This window comes from Rhincodon typus, chromosome 38, assembly GCF_021869965.1.
Source record: "Rhincodon typus isolate 14 chromosome 38, sRhiTyp1.1, whole genome shotgun sequence".
NCBI lineage: Eukaryota > Metazoa > Chordata > Chondrichthyes > Orectolobiformes > Rhincodontidae > Rhincodon > Rhincodon typus.
Window position 1 is genome coordinate 3,312,146 of NC_063369.1, and position 16,280 is coordinate 3,328,425.

Below are 16,280 nucleotides of genomic sequence, written 5' to 3' on the forward strand. Positions count from 1 at the left end.
TTCCTGCTCCTCTGATGCTGCTTGGCCTGCTGTGTTCATCCAGCTCTACACCTTGTTGTCTCAGATTCTCCAGCATCTGCAGTTCCTACTATCTCTGAAACAATTTTAACCCCACTGCGAAGCCTCTTCTAAGGATGCCTACCTTGAAGAAGTTACCCTCCTCCCTCCGGAAAGACCTCAGTGGATCTCTCTCCCACTGCACCTCTCTCGTAATCTCTTCGGCCCTGAAACTGCTCGACCATGTCCTGAAGCAAACCAGGTACTACAGCCACATTACCTTTCTTAGCACCTGCCTACGGAACCAGATCATCCCCAATGGACTACAGTCCACATTTCGGCCTTCCCAATTTGGCCCCAACCGTGACAATGTCTACATTCAGAACATTGAGATCCTTCAGAAACGTTTCACCCGGCAACTCCTGAAACACACACTCGCAGCAATGCGCCGGCATCTCCTGGCACTACAATCAAGCCTACCCCAGCTCAGAGCCTCCCTCTCCCAGAGCTGCAAAGGACCTCTCCTGTTTTTTATTCTTCGTAGGATCCACAACCTGAACTCACAATTCTACTCAGCTTTATTGGATACTAAAAACTGTAAGTACAGTAAACTTACTGGTGCCTACCACCCAAAATGGGCTCCCTCCACCTCCCAAATCCCCAGCCGTACCCAGGACCTTCCCCACAATGTGCCCACCGCCATCGGCCATGTGGCCACTGTCGGAGCACCCACAGATGACGTCCATTTCTGAAGAAGGGTCTAGGCCCGAAACGTCAGCCTTCCTGCTCCTCTGATGCTGCTTGGCCTGCTGTGTTCATCCAGCTCTACACCTTGTTATATCAGTAATTTCATTCAGATTGATTTTCAAATACCTCCAGCCACTGCCCAAAATATGCTTTGGGCTTGAATGAGAAGCTTAATACCTGTATTAACTCCTCACTTAAATTGTATAGTGATAAGTGGAATGTACAATGTAGCCTGAAAACAGAAAATGCTGGAAATGTTCATAATTTCTGGCAATATTTGTGCCTACTCTGTTTGTGATTTTTCATCTGTACTGGAGCGAGGGGACGTACTTGAGTTACTACCCTCAAGGGGAGGCAGTGGCCTAAAGGTAATGTCAGCAGTCTAGGAATCTGGAACATCAAGCTAATGATCTGGGGACATAGGTTTGAATCCCACCATAGTAGATGATAACATTTGAATTAATTAAAAATTTGAAATTAAAAGTTAGCCCGATGGCAACTATGTAACAATTGTCATAACAGCCGATCTGGTTCACCACTATCCTTTAGGAAAGGTTCTGCCTACCTTATCTGGTATGGCTACATTTAACTCCTTGGTTCTTAAGTGCCCTCTGAAATGACCTAGCAAGCCACTGAAATCAGGGGCAATTGGTGAACAATTAAACACTTAACAGGAGCTGAAGGCTCTGCAAATATCACCATCCTCAACAATGGAAGAACTCAACATATCAGTGCAAGAGGAAAGCATTTGCATCCATCCTAAGCCAGAGATAGCAGGTGGATGGTTCATCTTGATCTCCTCCTGAGATCCTCAACATCCAATCTTCAACCAATGTGATTCATTCCACATGATAATAAGAAACAACTGAAGACACTGGACACTACAAAGACTGCAAGGGCCCTAACAGCATCCAGTGATAATAATGAAGAGTTGTGCTCCAGTATTACTCACTACCACAGCCAAGCTATTTTATTATATTGATGATACTGGCATCTACCTGACAATATTGATTCGTGCAAAAAAGTAGGACAAATCCAACGCAGTCAATTACTGCCCTATCAGTCAATTTAATTATCATCAACTAACCTCATTATAGCATGGGTCTGAACATGGACAAAAGAGCTGAACAGCAGAGGTAGGTGGGAGTGACTGACTTTGACATCAAGGCAGCATTTGACCAAGTATTGCATCCAGAAACACAAGTAAAACTGGAGTCAGTGGGAACTGGGGGGAACTTCTCTGCCAGTTGGAGTCAAATCTAGTATGAAGGAAGATGGTTGTGGGAAATCAATCGTCTCAGCCGCAGGACATCAGTGCAGCAGTTCCTCAGGGTAGTGTCCAAGGCCCAAACATCTTCAGTTTCTCCATCAGTGACTCTCCCTCCATGGTAAGGTCACTGGTTGGAGATATTTTTAGACGATTACACAGTATTCGGCACCATTTGTGATTCCTCATATACTGAAGTAGTCTGTGTACATATGCAGCAAGCACTGGACAATATTCAGGCTTAAGGTGATAAGTGCCAAGTCATATTTATGCCACACAAGTGCCAAGCAATGACTATCTCCAAAAGGAGAGAATCTAATCATTGCCCCTCGACTTTACTAACAGAAAAAGTCATGAAGCTGTACCCTGGATAAATAGTTATAGTCCAGTTCTTTCTAAACCGCCGCCACTCCAGGATCCCCACATATTTTTCTAAATCAGTTTTTGAAGAAGTTCTTCTCAATTGTATTGTTTATTGTTTGGCTCAATGAAACGCTGATTTAATGACTGAAGTTCTTCATGGATCTCAAATTGTTCCAACAATAGGGAGTTCCTGTATTTCAGGAACTTGGTTTATTATTCTGTTATGGCAGTCAGTGCTACCTTTGGTTTCCCCTACTACTTTTCATGATCCTGGGTTTGATGTTGTTTCATGGCAGACCATGGAGTCGTGTTGGTTTCAAAGATGCTTGGACCACTCAAGTTTTGAAGGATACTGGAAAAAGCTGATTTATTTTAGGTTTTGTGGAAACACATGGAAGGTTTTTATTTAGAAGAGGTCATTAAAAGGTTACATTGGACATTGAAGTTTTTTTAAACAAAGTTTCCTAGAAATCACATGACTGATGATATCTGCTTGCTTTGTTGTAGACCCTGCTGGGGCTGTTTAGAATAGTGACTGGCTTGGAGATGTGCTTGTTTTTACTTGTTCAGTTGGAGAAACGCCTGCTGAGAACAAGCTGCTCAGCTGATCACTCCTATTTCTGAAAAGAAGACCCATTTGTTGAGTTCAATATGAAACCTATTTGCTCTTTTGAAAGAGTGATGAAAGAAACATCTTGACATTGTACATTTTATGAACATATGAATTAAGACCAAGGCTAGACCATTCAGCCCCTTGTGTTTGTTCCATGATTCAATAGGACCATAGGGGATCTATTTATAACCTCAAATCTGCATTTCTACCCACCCCAAACCTTTCACCCTTGCATAATAAGACTCTAACTACCTTAAAAGTATTCAGGGACTCTGCTCTTACTACCTTTTCAGGTAGAGATTTCCAAAGACTCATGACTCTTTGAAAGAGGAAAAAAACAATTATTCTCTATTTGTATTAATGGGTGAGCCCTGATATTTAAATAGTGACTCCCTGGTTCCAGATTCTCCCTTAACCACTCTCCTGTATAACTGTTCAAGCTGTGTCTGCAGGACTCCAGATACTGGCATGCATGATTAGTGATGACCACAGATGCCAGAACCTCAGCACAACAAATTCCAGAGCATTCTACATTTTACACTTTTGCTTTTGAGAATAATTCCTTGACCAATATGTTTTCTTCAGAAAGCCAATATCTGCAGGGAATTTTTCTTTTGCTCTTTTCCAGAAGTATGTGAATGTTTGCAAGTGCATTTTGAGGATATCTAGAGGGAAAAGCAATTATTCTTCCACATTATTGACTGAATATGTTAACCAATTGTTGCATCTCCTTTGAATATGTTTAGTTTGATAACAAACAAATAGTTGTATATTAAGAAACCTGGTTGATAAATCTTCTTGTTTACAATCTAATATGGATAAGAATATAATTAGTCATCTTAGTAACTGGAATAAATATTTTTATTATGTGCTGTGACCCATGGAGTAGTGAGACTATAGCAACAGTGTACTCCACCAGTCTCTGTCGTAACACTGGGGACACTATAATGCCAATACTAAGGACTCAATCAATATATGAATTTTTGTAAAATCTGAGAAACTGAGGTCAAGCTGCTAGCCTTATGAGCAGAGAGTGGTACCTGTTTCTGAAAAAAAGCTAGAAGAAATGTACATTTCAATCCATATTTTAATTTCATCTGAAACTTGATTCTATTTTACACTCATAATTCATGTGGTCAAAGAGTTAACTACTGCAAAATGATGCTGCTGTACATATTTTGAAACTCCTTGAATGACCATCAAGCTTTATGAAAACCAATATGAAGATACAATTAAATAGATAAATTGGATACATGGATCTGCTTGCAGTGACCAGAAAGATTTTTATTTATGATTTTCACAATGATGACTTGCATAAATAGCATTGCTAAATATTAAAAGCTGCTTTGTCAACATTGTGGAAAGCTCTTTGAATAAATTTAGCAAAATGATCTAGTGTGATAGCCTGGAACAGAGATTGACTGTGGGAATATTGGAATAGTAGTCTGGAGATGGATGAGGTTCAGCTGTACATTTAATGGATAGAGACAAAAACAGATAATTTCATAGAGCTGGAAGTAGGTGTGGTATGAATCAGGCACCATTTTTAGATTGAAACTTGAATTTTTTATTGTCTTTGTCATGCTCAATGTCTTTAATCAGTAGTCCTGTAGGAAGATAAAAACAATTATCCAGATTTTCCTCTAAGTCAGGATTGTTCTTAATATTATTCTTTTTGTTCATGGAATATTGATGTGACTTGCTACGCCGGCACTTATGGCCCATCCTGGACTGCCCGGTTGCAGTGCTTGGGGTGTAGGGACACTCACCGTGCTGTTACGAAGGGAGTTCTTCACCAATTCTGAAGGAAAGTTTAAGATTTTTGTAGAGTCTGTAGCCACACATTCTGACATTGATGATTTATTATATGCCATAAACTGAACCTCTCCACCCCCATCAGAAATGAGATGTTTATCAAAACATTTGATGCCAACCATCAGGGCTTATTTTTGCAAATTGTATGGAGAAAGTTTTAGTTGACAGGCATTAGTCACATATTCTACATCTCAACAACAGTGAATTGGTGCACTGATGCATCAAACGCAACAACATCCTGTGAATGAACAATTTAACTGTTTCTAGCCACATATAAACCCAAAAGCCATAAACAAATTCAAAAGAAAGCACATGTCTCAGACTCTCCAGCATCTGCAGTTCCTACTATCTCTGAAACATATCTTAATCATACAATATCACAACAAATACTGATCCTACCTGTATATCTATGCACAAAGAGGGTATTTTTGGTATCTTATGATGAAGGGATCTGGGGTTCCAATCTCAGATCAGTTAGCTAATCAGTACCTAGTATATGTGTAGGCACATGGACATGCACAATCTGCACAATACCAGACACAATGAAAATCTTACCCTTTGCAATGTATTGTGGTGAACAAAGGATTCGTTACTGTGTGACAGTTCTATAATTACTGCCCATCACCTGTTCAAGAACAAGTTGGCAGAGCCTAGGAACACATTTGTTTCCTGTCTGCTTTGCCAGAAGATGGACTGCAAATACATTGACAATAAGTTAAATAAATTACATTAGAGCTTTGGATTTGTTCATAAATAAACTGTTTAGTCTGTCACCAATCCACATAGACCAAGAAGACCTGAGTCAATCTCTATTCTGTATCATTAGTGATCTCATTCTAGTGGTGGAAACAATGTCCTCAGAATCCTTAGGTTATGAGGAAGACATCAGTCAGGGTTATCTCATTATTCAGTATTCCTGCTAAAAGTTTACTTCACCTCTGAAACCTGGTCAAGTACAACTCTAATGACAGGAGAGGAGTCTTCTGTAGCAACTGAAGTTAGTTTGCTGAAGTTTCAAAGCTATTTTTAAATGCTTGTGACTCCACACCAGTATCCGGAATCCAACACTAGTTGGTACTTTGTCATTCTTACCCAGAAAATCTATATTGTGGAAAGTGAAGTTTTACATTAACATAAAGAATGTAATGCTGCATCCCCACATCTGTTCTATATCCAGTTCTGACATACTGTCTCAATTTTAACTTAGCCCAATCAGTGAGAATTAAGGCAATTATGTCAATAAAGAGAATAATAAAATGTATGAAACAGGTGTCAACCTGAAAAGGGCTTTGTTTCCATTAGGCAGGTTATCCTATCCTAGGCACAGAAAGGTGTAATTAGCCCTTTGAGCCTGCTGTGTGCCATTGACATGTGCAGGTTCTAACAACCTACAGTTTCTTCCTAAATGGAACAGACTGCCTGCTGAGGTGGAGTTAGAAGCCAATGCTATGGAAAGAGGTAACTAAAGCAATTTGACAGAGAAAAAGATTAGGGAGAGGAAATTATGTATGAAATAATTGGAAATTATCCAGCAAAGTGAACAGTAAAGATTTTTCTGTTCCTTAAACTGCAGGACTTGCTTTACTGTGGAATACAAATTCTGAAATATTTATTAATTCTGACCCCTCCCCAAAACCAATCACTCTTTCATCTTGAAGAAATCCTCTTGGTCTGGCCTAACCACCTTTCTTTAATGAATACTAAACAGCCAAGTGTTTTCTATTCTGCTCTTTCCACCTGTTAATTGTATAACTGTTACATTTTGTGCTTCTTTCCTTCTTTCCCTTTCTTCTCTTCATTCATTTGTTTTGTTTTTCAAAATCTAACTATATTATTTTCACAAAACTCCATTGTCTTGTTTGTGTCATTCCATACCCTTGTTGCTGCCTTGTTTGTGTTTTTTTGTCTCCCTTTTGTTTTGGATGTGGGGTGTTCTTGCTACCATTTCCTGTCACCTCTGTCTTGTCTCTGTCTCCTCCCCTCTTTGTCCCCTATTTGTCGTGTTTTCTTTCCACTCTTCTCGGTATGCACCCTCTCTTGTGACTGTTAGCAGAGGAGAAAAGTGCGGAACCGTGGAAATAACCTCAGTGTATGTACCCTGTCTTAGTCTCTCTTCTCTTATGTTTTGATTACTCTTGTCTGTCTCTAAGTTTCATTTTACCAAATGTGGAACTTGCTAGTGTCTCCCTTAAAGGGACTGTTCAGTTGTTCAAGTGACAATATCTAAACTGGGGGGAAGGTTATCATTATTTTTCCTCAAACAATTGATTGCAAAAATCAAACAAAATTATATGTTACTTTGAAATGCATAATTATGACAAAAAATCTGACAAACGAACCACATAGCTCTTCTTGAAAGAATGAAATTTGTCGAACATTTTCTTCATGAAAAGAATGGCCCTTAAATCTCTAATATTATGTAACCAATTTGATTTCTAGAAATTATTCTCCAGGGTTCTTTTACCAACTGATATGTTTAATATTTGTGTGACTTTTGATGCACAAGATGTTATTTTATTCATGATGGCAGGTGTTGTATTCAGGCAGGAGATTGTGAGCTTTTAATTACCATACCCCCCTCCCCCGACTTTTGTCCATCTGGATTGATATTCTGTAGCCACAAAAGCAACAATCGGTGCTTCATATAAAATATAGCACTAGGACTTGGCAACCCACCATTCTCCCCTCTGGTTTCCACAGGATACCCACAACCAAATCCTGTTGCAGACACAGGCACTGTTAGCCTCTCACCTTTGCCTCAGGAATTGCATCTACTCTGTGGCAGTTCCATGTGCCTGAGGTTAATTGTGCAGCTTCACTGGCTAAAATAACTACTGACCAGGTACTTTGCCTTGATCCTTCCTGGTGTCAAGATTCAGTACCACACCAGACAAAGTATTTTATCAATGAACCGTCAGAGTTCTATTGTGTATTCCCTTTATAAACACACAGACAACTGAACGGCCCTTTCAATAGCATGCATGTCGAGGACATTGTATTCTATTAGGTGTTTTAAAGCTTGATTTAATTTTGTTTCAGGAGATTGTGGACAGCTGAAAAATCAACTGATGGATTGCATGTTCCTGAGGACTTGCTAGAATGTTAACGCATGACGTATCTCTTAAAACACTGTGCCAGCATGTGGCACAGTCTTTAACTTTTGACAAATAGCTTTGATGTAAGAAAAAGCAGTTTTACAGAGGAAACAAGGTTTAATTTGTATGATCATGATAGACTGATATCAAGATGTGCCAAAATAGGCAAAAATCACAGTATTTAATCTAAATTGAGGTTTTATGAAGTCATTAGTACTCCAATGCCATTTTAGTGTCATTCAGTTCAGTGCCTTTGACTTCTGGACCAGTTATTGAATGTGGATCCTCCTAGTACCAGGATTCTGCATGTACAGCTAGAAATAGTCACAAAGGATGTTCCTCAAAGATATCATTAGAAACAGATCTGAGAACAAAAAAAAATCATTTAGTACTTTTTAGGCATATCCCTATTGCCTTACCATTAAATTTCCTCCCCTCGATTGGCCCAACCCTCTATTTAAGCCCTTGGTACGGGCCTGTCCTTAATAAATGGTCCATTGAATTTCTCATCCACCGAAGGCAGCAAGCTGGCCATCAGTACTTAGAAAATGCTGGCAGCTGATGCACATGTGGTCTGACCATCAAAAGGCATCATTGGATGAGCATTCAACCACACCTCACATCTTCCAGCCCTGTGTGTTCAGCCTCAGAACAATGTTCCCTGCACCAAAGTAAACACAATGCAAAATACACTGATCTGTAATCTAATAGTAATAGCCAAAATAACAAATGTATCGAGAACTCAATTGCTCAGTATCTGTTTTCCTGTTACATGTCCAGAAACATCAAATACAAATCCTGCATTAATTGTATGGGCCCCTTCATTTTTGTCGTGGTGTAAGGAACCTGTCCCATTTTCCTATATTTAAGAATCCATGCAAATATATTGCACTCTTTATACCAGTCTATCACAAAATTCAAAAGGGATTGTTGATTTAGGACCCTGTTGATTTTTAAACAGCTAACAATGTCAGAATGTTCTTTTCACAAATGCAATGATCATGAATTGTTACTGCACCTAAACGGAAAAGGTAAGAATGGGAGAGGAAAGCAGTCCTGCAATGGTCTTTCTATTCAGCAATGGGAACACACAAACATTCCTGCTATTAAGCAGTGGGAATACACTAGCACTCCTGTTAATGAGCTGTGGGAACACAGAAATGCTCCTGCTACTGAGCTGTGGGAACACACTAGCACTTCTGCTCTTGGGCAATACAAACACATTAACATTTCTACTGGTCAGTGGGAACACACTAACATTCCTATTATTAAGGAGTGGAAACACAAAAACACTACTGCTTATTTTTTATTCATTCACGGGATGAGGGCGTCGCTGGCTAGGCAGCATTTATTGCCCATCCCTAATTGCCCACATTGCTGTGGATCTGGAGTTACATGTAGACCAGACCAGGTAGGGATGGCAGTTTCCTTCCCTAAAGGGCATTAGTGAATCAGATGGGTTTTTCCTGACAATCGACAATGGTTTCACGGTCAACATTAGATTTTTAATTCCAGATATTTTATTGAATTTAAATTCCACCATCTGCCATGGCGCAATTCGAACCTGGGTCCCCAGAATGTTGTCTAGTCTCTGGATTAACAGCCCAGCAGTAATACCACCAGGCCATTGCCTCCCCCACTGCTTTTGGGTAGTGGGAACACAAGACACTGATGCTATTGAGCAGTGAGAACATGTATACTATATTTAAAGGCTGTGTGTCTGTACATAGTATATGAAAATATGTACAGATAGCTTCTAAATATTTGTAGACAGAATTCTTTACGTATGTATGACATACTATATATGTAGGTATATATCTATAGTGTATTTATTTTGGTCAGCATATATCTAATGCATGAATAGATCTATAACCAATATGCATAAAGTATGTGTAGAAAAAACTAACCATGTACTGTTCATGACAAATGATAAACTGAAATGTGACATCTAAGTTTTCTGTTAAGTTAATTCTAATATTTACAGAAAATCTGAGCAAAATATAATTCTGTTATAGACTCTGATGACAATTATATCCTAACCTGGAGAATTGGCAGGACAATGTGCAACATTAATTTTATACGGCACCCAATTTTAAACTCTGCTCAAGTCAATATCAGATGTGCTGTAGAACAGCCTTCCTGTGGAATTTCTGCTTGCTGAGTTAGGTTAAAATCGTTGCTTTTTTTATTTTACCAGTTTATAGTTTGTTTATGTACTGTACATACAGATATCTTGTATCCTGTGTGCAAAGCAACTGTATTTATAGGTAGAGTATGTATTCTGTCAGCTGTTTCTAGGTTGTATACATATTACACGTACTTATACATATATTAAGACTGTAATAGTACAGATGGTATATGTACAATGTATCTGTATATATATCTATATATACACAAAGTTACATAGACTGCATTAGAATGATGTGTATGTATAGTAACGTATCTTCAATATAATTAACAATATAATGTATTTATCATACTTACTCTCAATTCTGCCATAGTAAATGACTGTGTCCATATTTATAATGAAGACTGCCTGTGTAGAGGCACAGTACTATCACCACTGGAAGGAGTTTGTAATTCTAGTGCTACAAACACAGAGAATGCTAGAGAAACTCAGCAGGTCTAAAGAACAGCCATACAAGATGCACAACATTAACTCTGTACCTGTCCCCGCAGATGCTGCCAGATCTGCTGAGTTTTTTCAGCAGCTCTGTTTGTTTCAGATTTCTAGCATCCACAATATTTTGCCTTTATATGCAATTCTAGTGTGACAGGTTTACATAGGCAGATCTCCTTAAAAATGTGGAATAGGAATTAATAATGTAAAAAAGCTGACACAACAGTGTGTTAAAAACATGGTGAAAGAAAGTAAGATTTTGTAGGCAGGACAGTGCAAAGACATTGGAAAGGTAGGTTCAGCAGGTATATAAATAATAAGGCACCCACTTCCCCCGCCAAGCGCTGTGCATTTCCACACAATCCTGTTGTTTTTCACATGCTGTGCTCTTCACTCTAACTTCATGATTCTTTTAATGATGTCAGTATGGTTATTTTAAGTAATCTGGATTTTCTTTGGTGTCACAGACTATTGAAGATACAAGCCCAATTAAGAGATCAGCATCAACATTGGGTCATCAGCGCTCCAAAGGCATGCGTCTGGATGACTATTCACTAGAGCGGGTCATCCCAGAGGAGACACAAAGATCCCATCGTCGGAGAGAAAGGGGTCATAGGACTACTGAAAGGTCACAGAGCCGATATACAGATGCTGACACAGGTAAGCTTTTATCATTCAATTGGAAGGCAACAGCAAAATTTCCACAGTGTAGAAAAATATTCTTGGAGAGAAATAGCCTATACACTTGACTTATTGATAAGTCAGGGATTATGTATTAGTTCCAATTGCAATTAATTTCATGCCTCAGCCACATTAAAATTTACAGGAGTATATGGTGATGACACTACCAACTAGTGAGGTGCTAAGCCGTCCAGACCCAGCAGGATTCAGGGCCACCCTTGGTCTGTGCTGAGTTAACTGTAGTTAACCAGAGCAGAATCAAGGCCATCAGCTGGAAAGGGTAAAAATACAGTCAGAAATTTAGCTTCTGATCATTACGTGTTGACAAAGTGGTGTGTGTTTGGTTTATGACAAGGTTGGGTTTGGATATGATTGCCCCTGGGATTTAATAGCTTTTTGACATTCATTGTGAAGGATTCTCATTCAAGTGAGAAGCTAAATGATGCCTGAAAGCCATAGAATCCTATCCCAATATTGCTTGGGAAAGGAGGAAAAGTGGGCAGATTAAAACAGTGGAGAACAGATACAGAAGGTTTTGGAATATAACCTGCCACAGAGTATATTTTGCCTACCTTTATTCATATGAGAAATACAGTGATCCCAACATCTGAAGAACCACTTGCTGTATTCCATAAAACTCCATAATATTTGCTTATTTGTCACACCTTCACCAATGTCTCTTTCTGTACACCTAAACATATATGAAAAATTTTATGTTGGAAATTAGATTTTCAAAAGCCTAATGATAAGTAAATCAAAGTGAGGGTGATGCAGTTGACTTAAACAAATTAAACATAAAGACGAAAGGGTCAGAATTCAAGGAATATTGTTTAAAAATGAAAAATGCAAACAGATCAGTGGGGATAATACAGAGAATTACTACTCAAGAAAAGTTTTGAAACAAAATTGTATAAGATCAAGAGAATTTAATATGTTCCTCAAGAAAAGAAGGGTTTGGGGAAAAGTGGGACTGATAACTTAAAGCAGTTGACCATAATTGATTTAAGGAGTCTTCCGCTTCTCTTAAAATCTTGAAATTCCTTATCCATTCCTCATAGATACCAGTATACTCCATCTCAATTCTAAAACTTGTAGCAGTACCTTCATTGTTTTAGCCAGCTTTTGTTTGGTAGTCTGGGGGGAGGGTTGTTTGCTGTGCTTTCTTTCGTTATTCTTACTTGATATGTTCATTTAAGTACTAAGCTAAAAATCAGTTTAGGAGAAAACTGATGCCCTACATCATCAGAAGAATATAGACCATCAAACTGAATGCAACAGCCACCTTTAAGATTGAGTGACAAGCCATCATGATAGAGAAATTGAGGAGAGGAATAGATCTAATTGTCCCCAGCAGTGACCTTAACTTGCACCCACTGTGGGAGAAGTTGATGGTTTACGGATAGGCCTGATCAGTTATTGGTGACCTGCAACCAATAAGAACAATTTTCACAAAGAAATGCCAAGAGAAAAGTGTTGTGACAAAGTTGTAAGAATGAGAATCTTTTTAAGGGTTTGCATAATGGTGGATGATGCAGTTGAGGAAAACAGGTTTGTAAAAGGAGCAAATCTAAGATGTTTTGTCAATACTGTATAGATTCCTGCATAAGTACAAGGATCATATTCAAAGCGAACCATCTTTGCCATCTCAATTTTGCAAATGATGTTGTCGGAAAATTTTATCTATCTGCAATTTGAACGTCTTGCGTTCAAAGTTATGAACGTTGCAACATTAAGCTTCCATACCGATGGATCTACCCAGACCAGGGTGAGACACCTGAATCATTAGGCAGTTTGAAGTGCACTTAAATATCAAACAAATGACAAACGTTTAATTTTGCAAAAAGCAGCACTTCAATCACCTTCCCTTTGGACATCAATCTATTCTGGATGTAGAACGTTCACAGTGTTACATTGAAAAATCAGGTATTGCAGGTGGCAACATTATCAGTTATTTTCATATCAACCCTATTGTTTATTTCACGATTTTGTATTCAATCAGTGTTCAGTGTTCTGTGTTCTCTGATCACAAAAACAAATTATACATGGCAATAGCCATTATCCTGTGATTTTGTTTTAATTTATGCAACATGCCAGGATTTCCACAGTACCTGAAAATTAAACAGAGAGAAGTGTATCTTAGGAAATTATTATACAAAATGATGGCTTTTTTTCAAATATGCCAACAGTCACTGTACTTCATAATGACTCCTTTTATGTGAAATATGTACAAACAGTTCTGAGAGAAATTATAGGTACTGTAAAAATGCAAGCCTGTCTTTCTAAACACTTTTTGATTTCTTTTTCTTTGCCTAAATGATCAGCTTTTATTGATATAGGGCTTGGAACAGACCTCAGTACCACAACACAATCAGGCGACCTTCCTCCGAAGGAGAAGGATCGTGAGCGAGGAAGACCCAAAGATAGGAAGCATCACCATCACCACCATCACCACACATCATCAGACAAGGAACGCTACTCCCAGGAGCGGCATGAGTACAGCAGACCTCGATCGAGGGACAGGCGATGGTCCCGATCGCCCAGTGCGGGTCGCGAGTGTGTCCCTCATAGACAGGTGGGTCTGCAGGGTTCACAGACCTTGCAAACAGAATGAACATTCATATATCCTGCATGCAACTCTGGCAATATGAAAAAGCTACTTAACAATTTAATTGAAAAACCTTTGAAAAACGATATCATTAGTAAAAGTCTAGAGTGTTGTTAATGATTCCAGTCGCAATGGACTGCAAATTCAACCCCAACTGCAATCTAGTGTAAGGACTTCTGGTAACCACAATAGCAACTCCAATCAGAACCCCACCTTGACTATATTCATTGCACAAACCCCAGGCTCCTGTAATCACAGCCCAAACCCCAGGCTCCTGTAATCACAGCCCAAACCCCAGGCTCCTGTAATCACAGCCCAAACCCCAGGCTCCTGTAATCACAGCCCAAACCACAACCTACTGAATTCAAAACCCCAATCTCAATCTCCTGTAATCAAAACCCAAACCCAAATCCTATATTCACAATGCCTGTACAAATCATCTGTAATCATATCTCCCAATTTCCTGTAATCACATTTACCTTAAACCCAATCTCTTGTACTCAACATCCCAACCTCAATCTCCTGTAATCACCATGTCAACCCTGTATAATCACAATGTCAACACTAATCTACTGTAGTCATAAGACCAACCCAATCTATTGAAATTACAACCCCAGAACCCCATTTCCTGGTTTCACAAATCTAGCCCCAATTTAATCGCAATCACAAAACCTAGCCCCAATCTACAGTAATCACAACCCCTGTCTATTGCTATAAATAACCCTATTTCCACCCATTTCAATTCTCCACCTCCAGCTACTTCAATGAATCACCTTTGTCCCATCTGCATTAATTAAGGAACACAACCTATTTTGTGCGATTAACAATTAACCCTAGTCCCACGTACTTACTCATTGCAGGTTTTCTTTTAGTGAGACACTAAGAGGAGAATTTCTTTAGTCCAAGGATTTCAATCACCGTCAAACTACAGCTTAGTGTGTTCATTATTTGCAACATGATGTTTAAGAATGCACTCAGGACTCTTCAATAAATTTAGAATATACTTCCATCCTATTTGTTTCCTATACAATGTTAAGTACATTTGTTGGAGAAGGAATCTGTAAATCAGTGATAATCGATTATCAAAACAGGAAGATTCTAAATTACTGATTTATTCTTGATATGAGTATTGGATCTTATCTCACTTATCAGTTAGAGGGACTGTCTTCGTATAGTTACTATCCAAGCCAATTCCAAGAGTAAATGAGCAGTGAACCTTGTGAATAACTTAAGACAATTTTGAGGTAATAAACAAATAAAATGCACCTGTCATTAGCTAGTGGAGTTGAGCAAGAAACAGTGGGCAGCAACTTATACAATAAAATTCCCAACGGAGAAAAGATTTCAGAGTAAGATATTTCAATAACTATCCATCCATTGCATGTAAACGCATATCATTTCAAGATTCTATAGGCTGGTTCCACATTGGGTCAATTTGTGATGGGTTAGCTGACTCAGCCAGCTTGATACCAAGGATTTATATTTAGCTGCAGACGACTTAAAGAAAATGATTATCCTAGGTTCCCACTCCTGATCACTATCTGTTGGAATCTAATCACTGCAACATTGTCACTCAGTGAGAACATGGTGAGGCTCAGTTCTAATGTGCTCATGGCCAAGTACCCACTAACACTCATCATCTGGGCTAAGAAAATCTTGCACAAAACAGTGATTTTACGATGGGAAGGCAAACATTGATCATGTCCAATCAAAAACTTTTACCTATGTAACCTTCCTCCTTCCTACTTCCCCAATTTGCAACATTACTCTTGCTACCCAGTTGTTTGATGAATGGTCACAGGAGGCATGTGTATTGATGAGGAGTCCTCTCTAGGAATCATTGGGAAGAAGCAAGTCACTTTAAGTAAGAGCTGGTCACCTAAAAAAGAATAAGTTGGACTTCACGGACATGATTCAGGAAATTCTAACACATGATGCCTCTTTTCAATTTATTGAACTCCAAAGTTTGCAATGATGTGGCTAGAATGTATGATTATTCATTTCCTTTTTTATTGAAATCCAATAAGTTATACCAAGAATGCTGTCTCCCTTCTGCCTTCTGCTTTTCTGAAAGGCTGTTAGGCCATACAAGTTAAATATTTTGGGCAATAGATGTTTCACAAAACATTTGCACTTTGGAGGATACGTTTTGTTTAGTTACAATTCCCTCCCTTCCCACACTCCATTGAAATACTCCATAAGGAGAAGGATTTTACCTAAACCATAATTACCTGGAGTTCTTTCCCCAAAACTTTTAAACACTACAAAGTTTAGAGGTTTTTGTGGATTTGGATGCTATTCTTCTGAATGATATCTACACAATTGCATTCATATGCTGTCCTCTCCCTCATTTTGGAACAAAACATTTCAGAAGTTTATAGGGTGGAATCTGTGACCCAAATCTGTAAATCTTTAGCTGTTGCCCAAATGTTTGTCTGATAATTAATCTTTTAGATTTGCTGTTTAGATAGTCAGGG

The 16,280-nt window shown here is 38.7% G+C and overlaps 1 protein-coding gene across 1 annotated transcript in view; it reads left to right on the top strand.

Annotated features, from left to right (window-relative positions):
* Window positions 1–16,280, top strand: part of LOC109912552 (voltage-dependent P/Q-type calcium channel subunit alpha-1A-like) — a 547,201-nt gene that overhangs the window by 512,735 nt on the left and 18,186 nt on the right. The window contains exons 46-48 of the mRNA XM_048617794.1: window positions 6,856–6,891; window positions 10,985–11,177; window positions 13,535–13,770. Coding sequence (XP_048473751.1) covers window positions 6,856–6,891; window positions 10,985–11,177; window positions 13,535–13,770 — 465 coding nt within the window. The remainder of the gene's footprint in view (window positions 1–6,855; window positions 6,892–10,984; window positions 11,178–13,534; window positions 13,771–16,280) is intronic.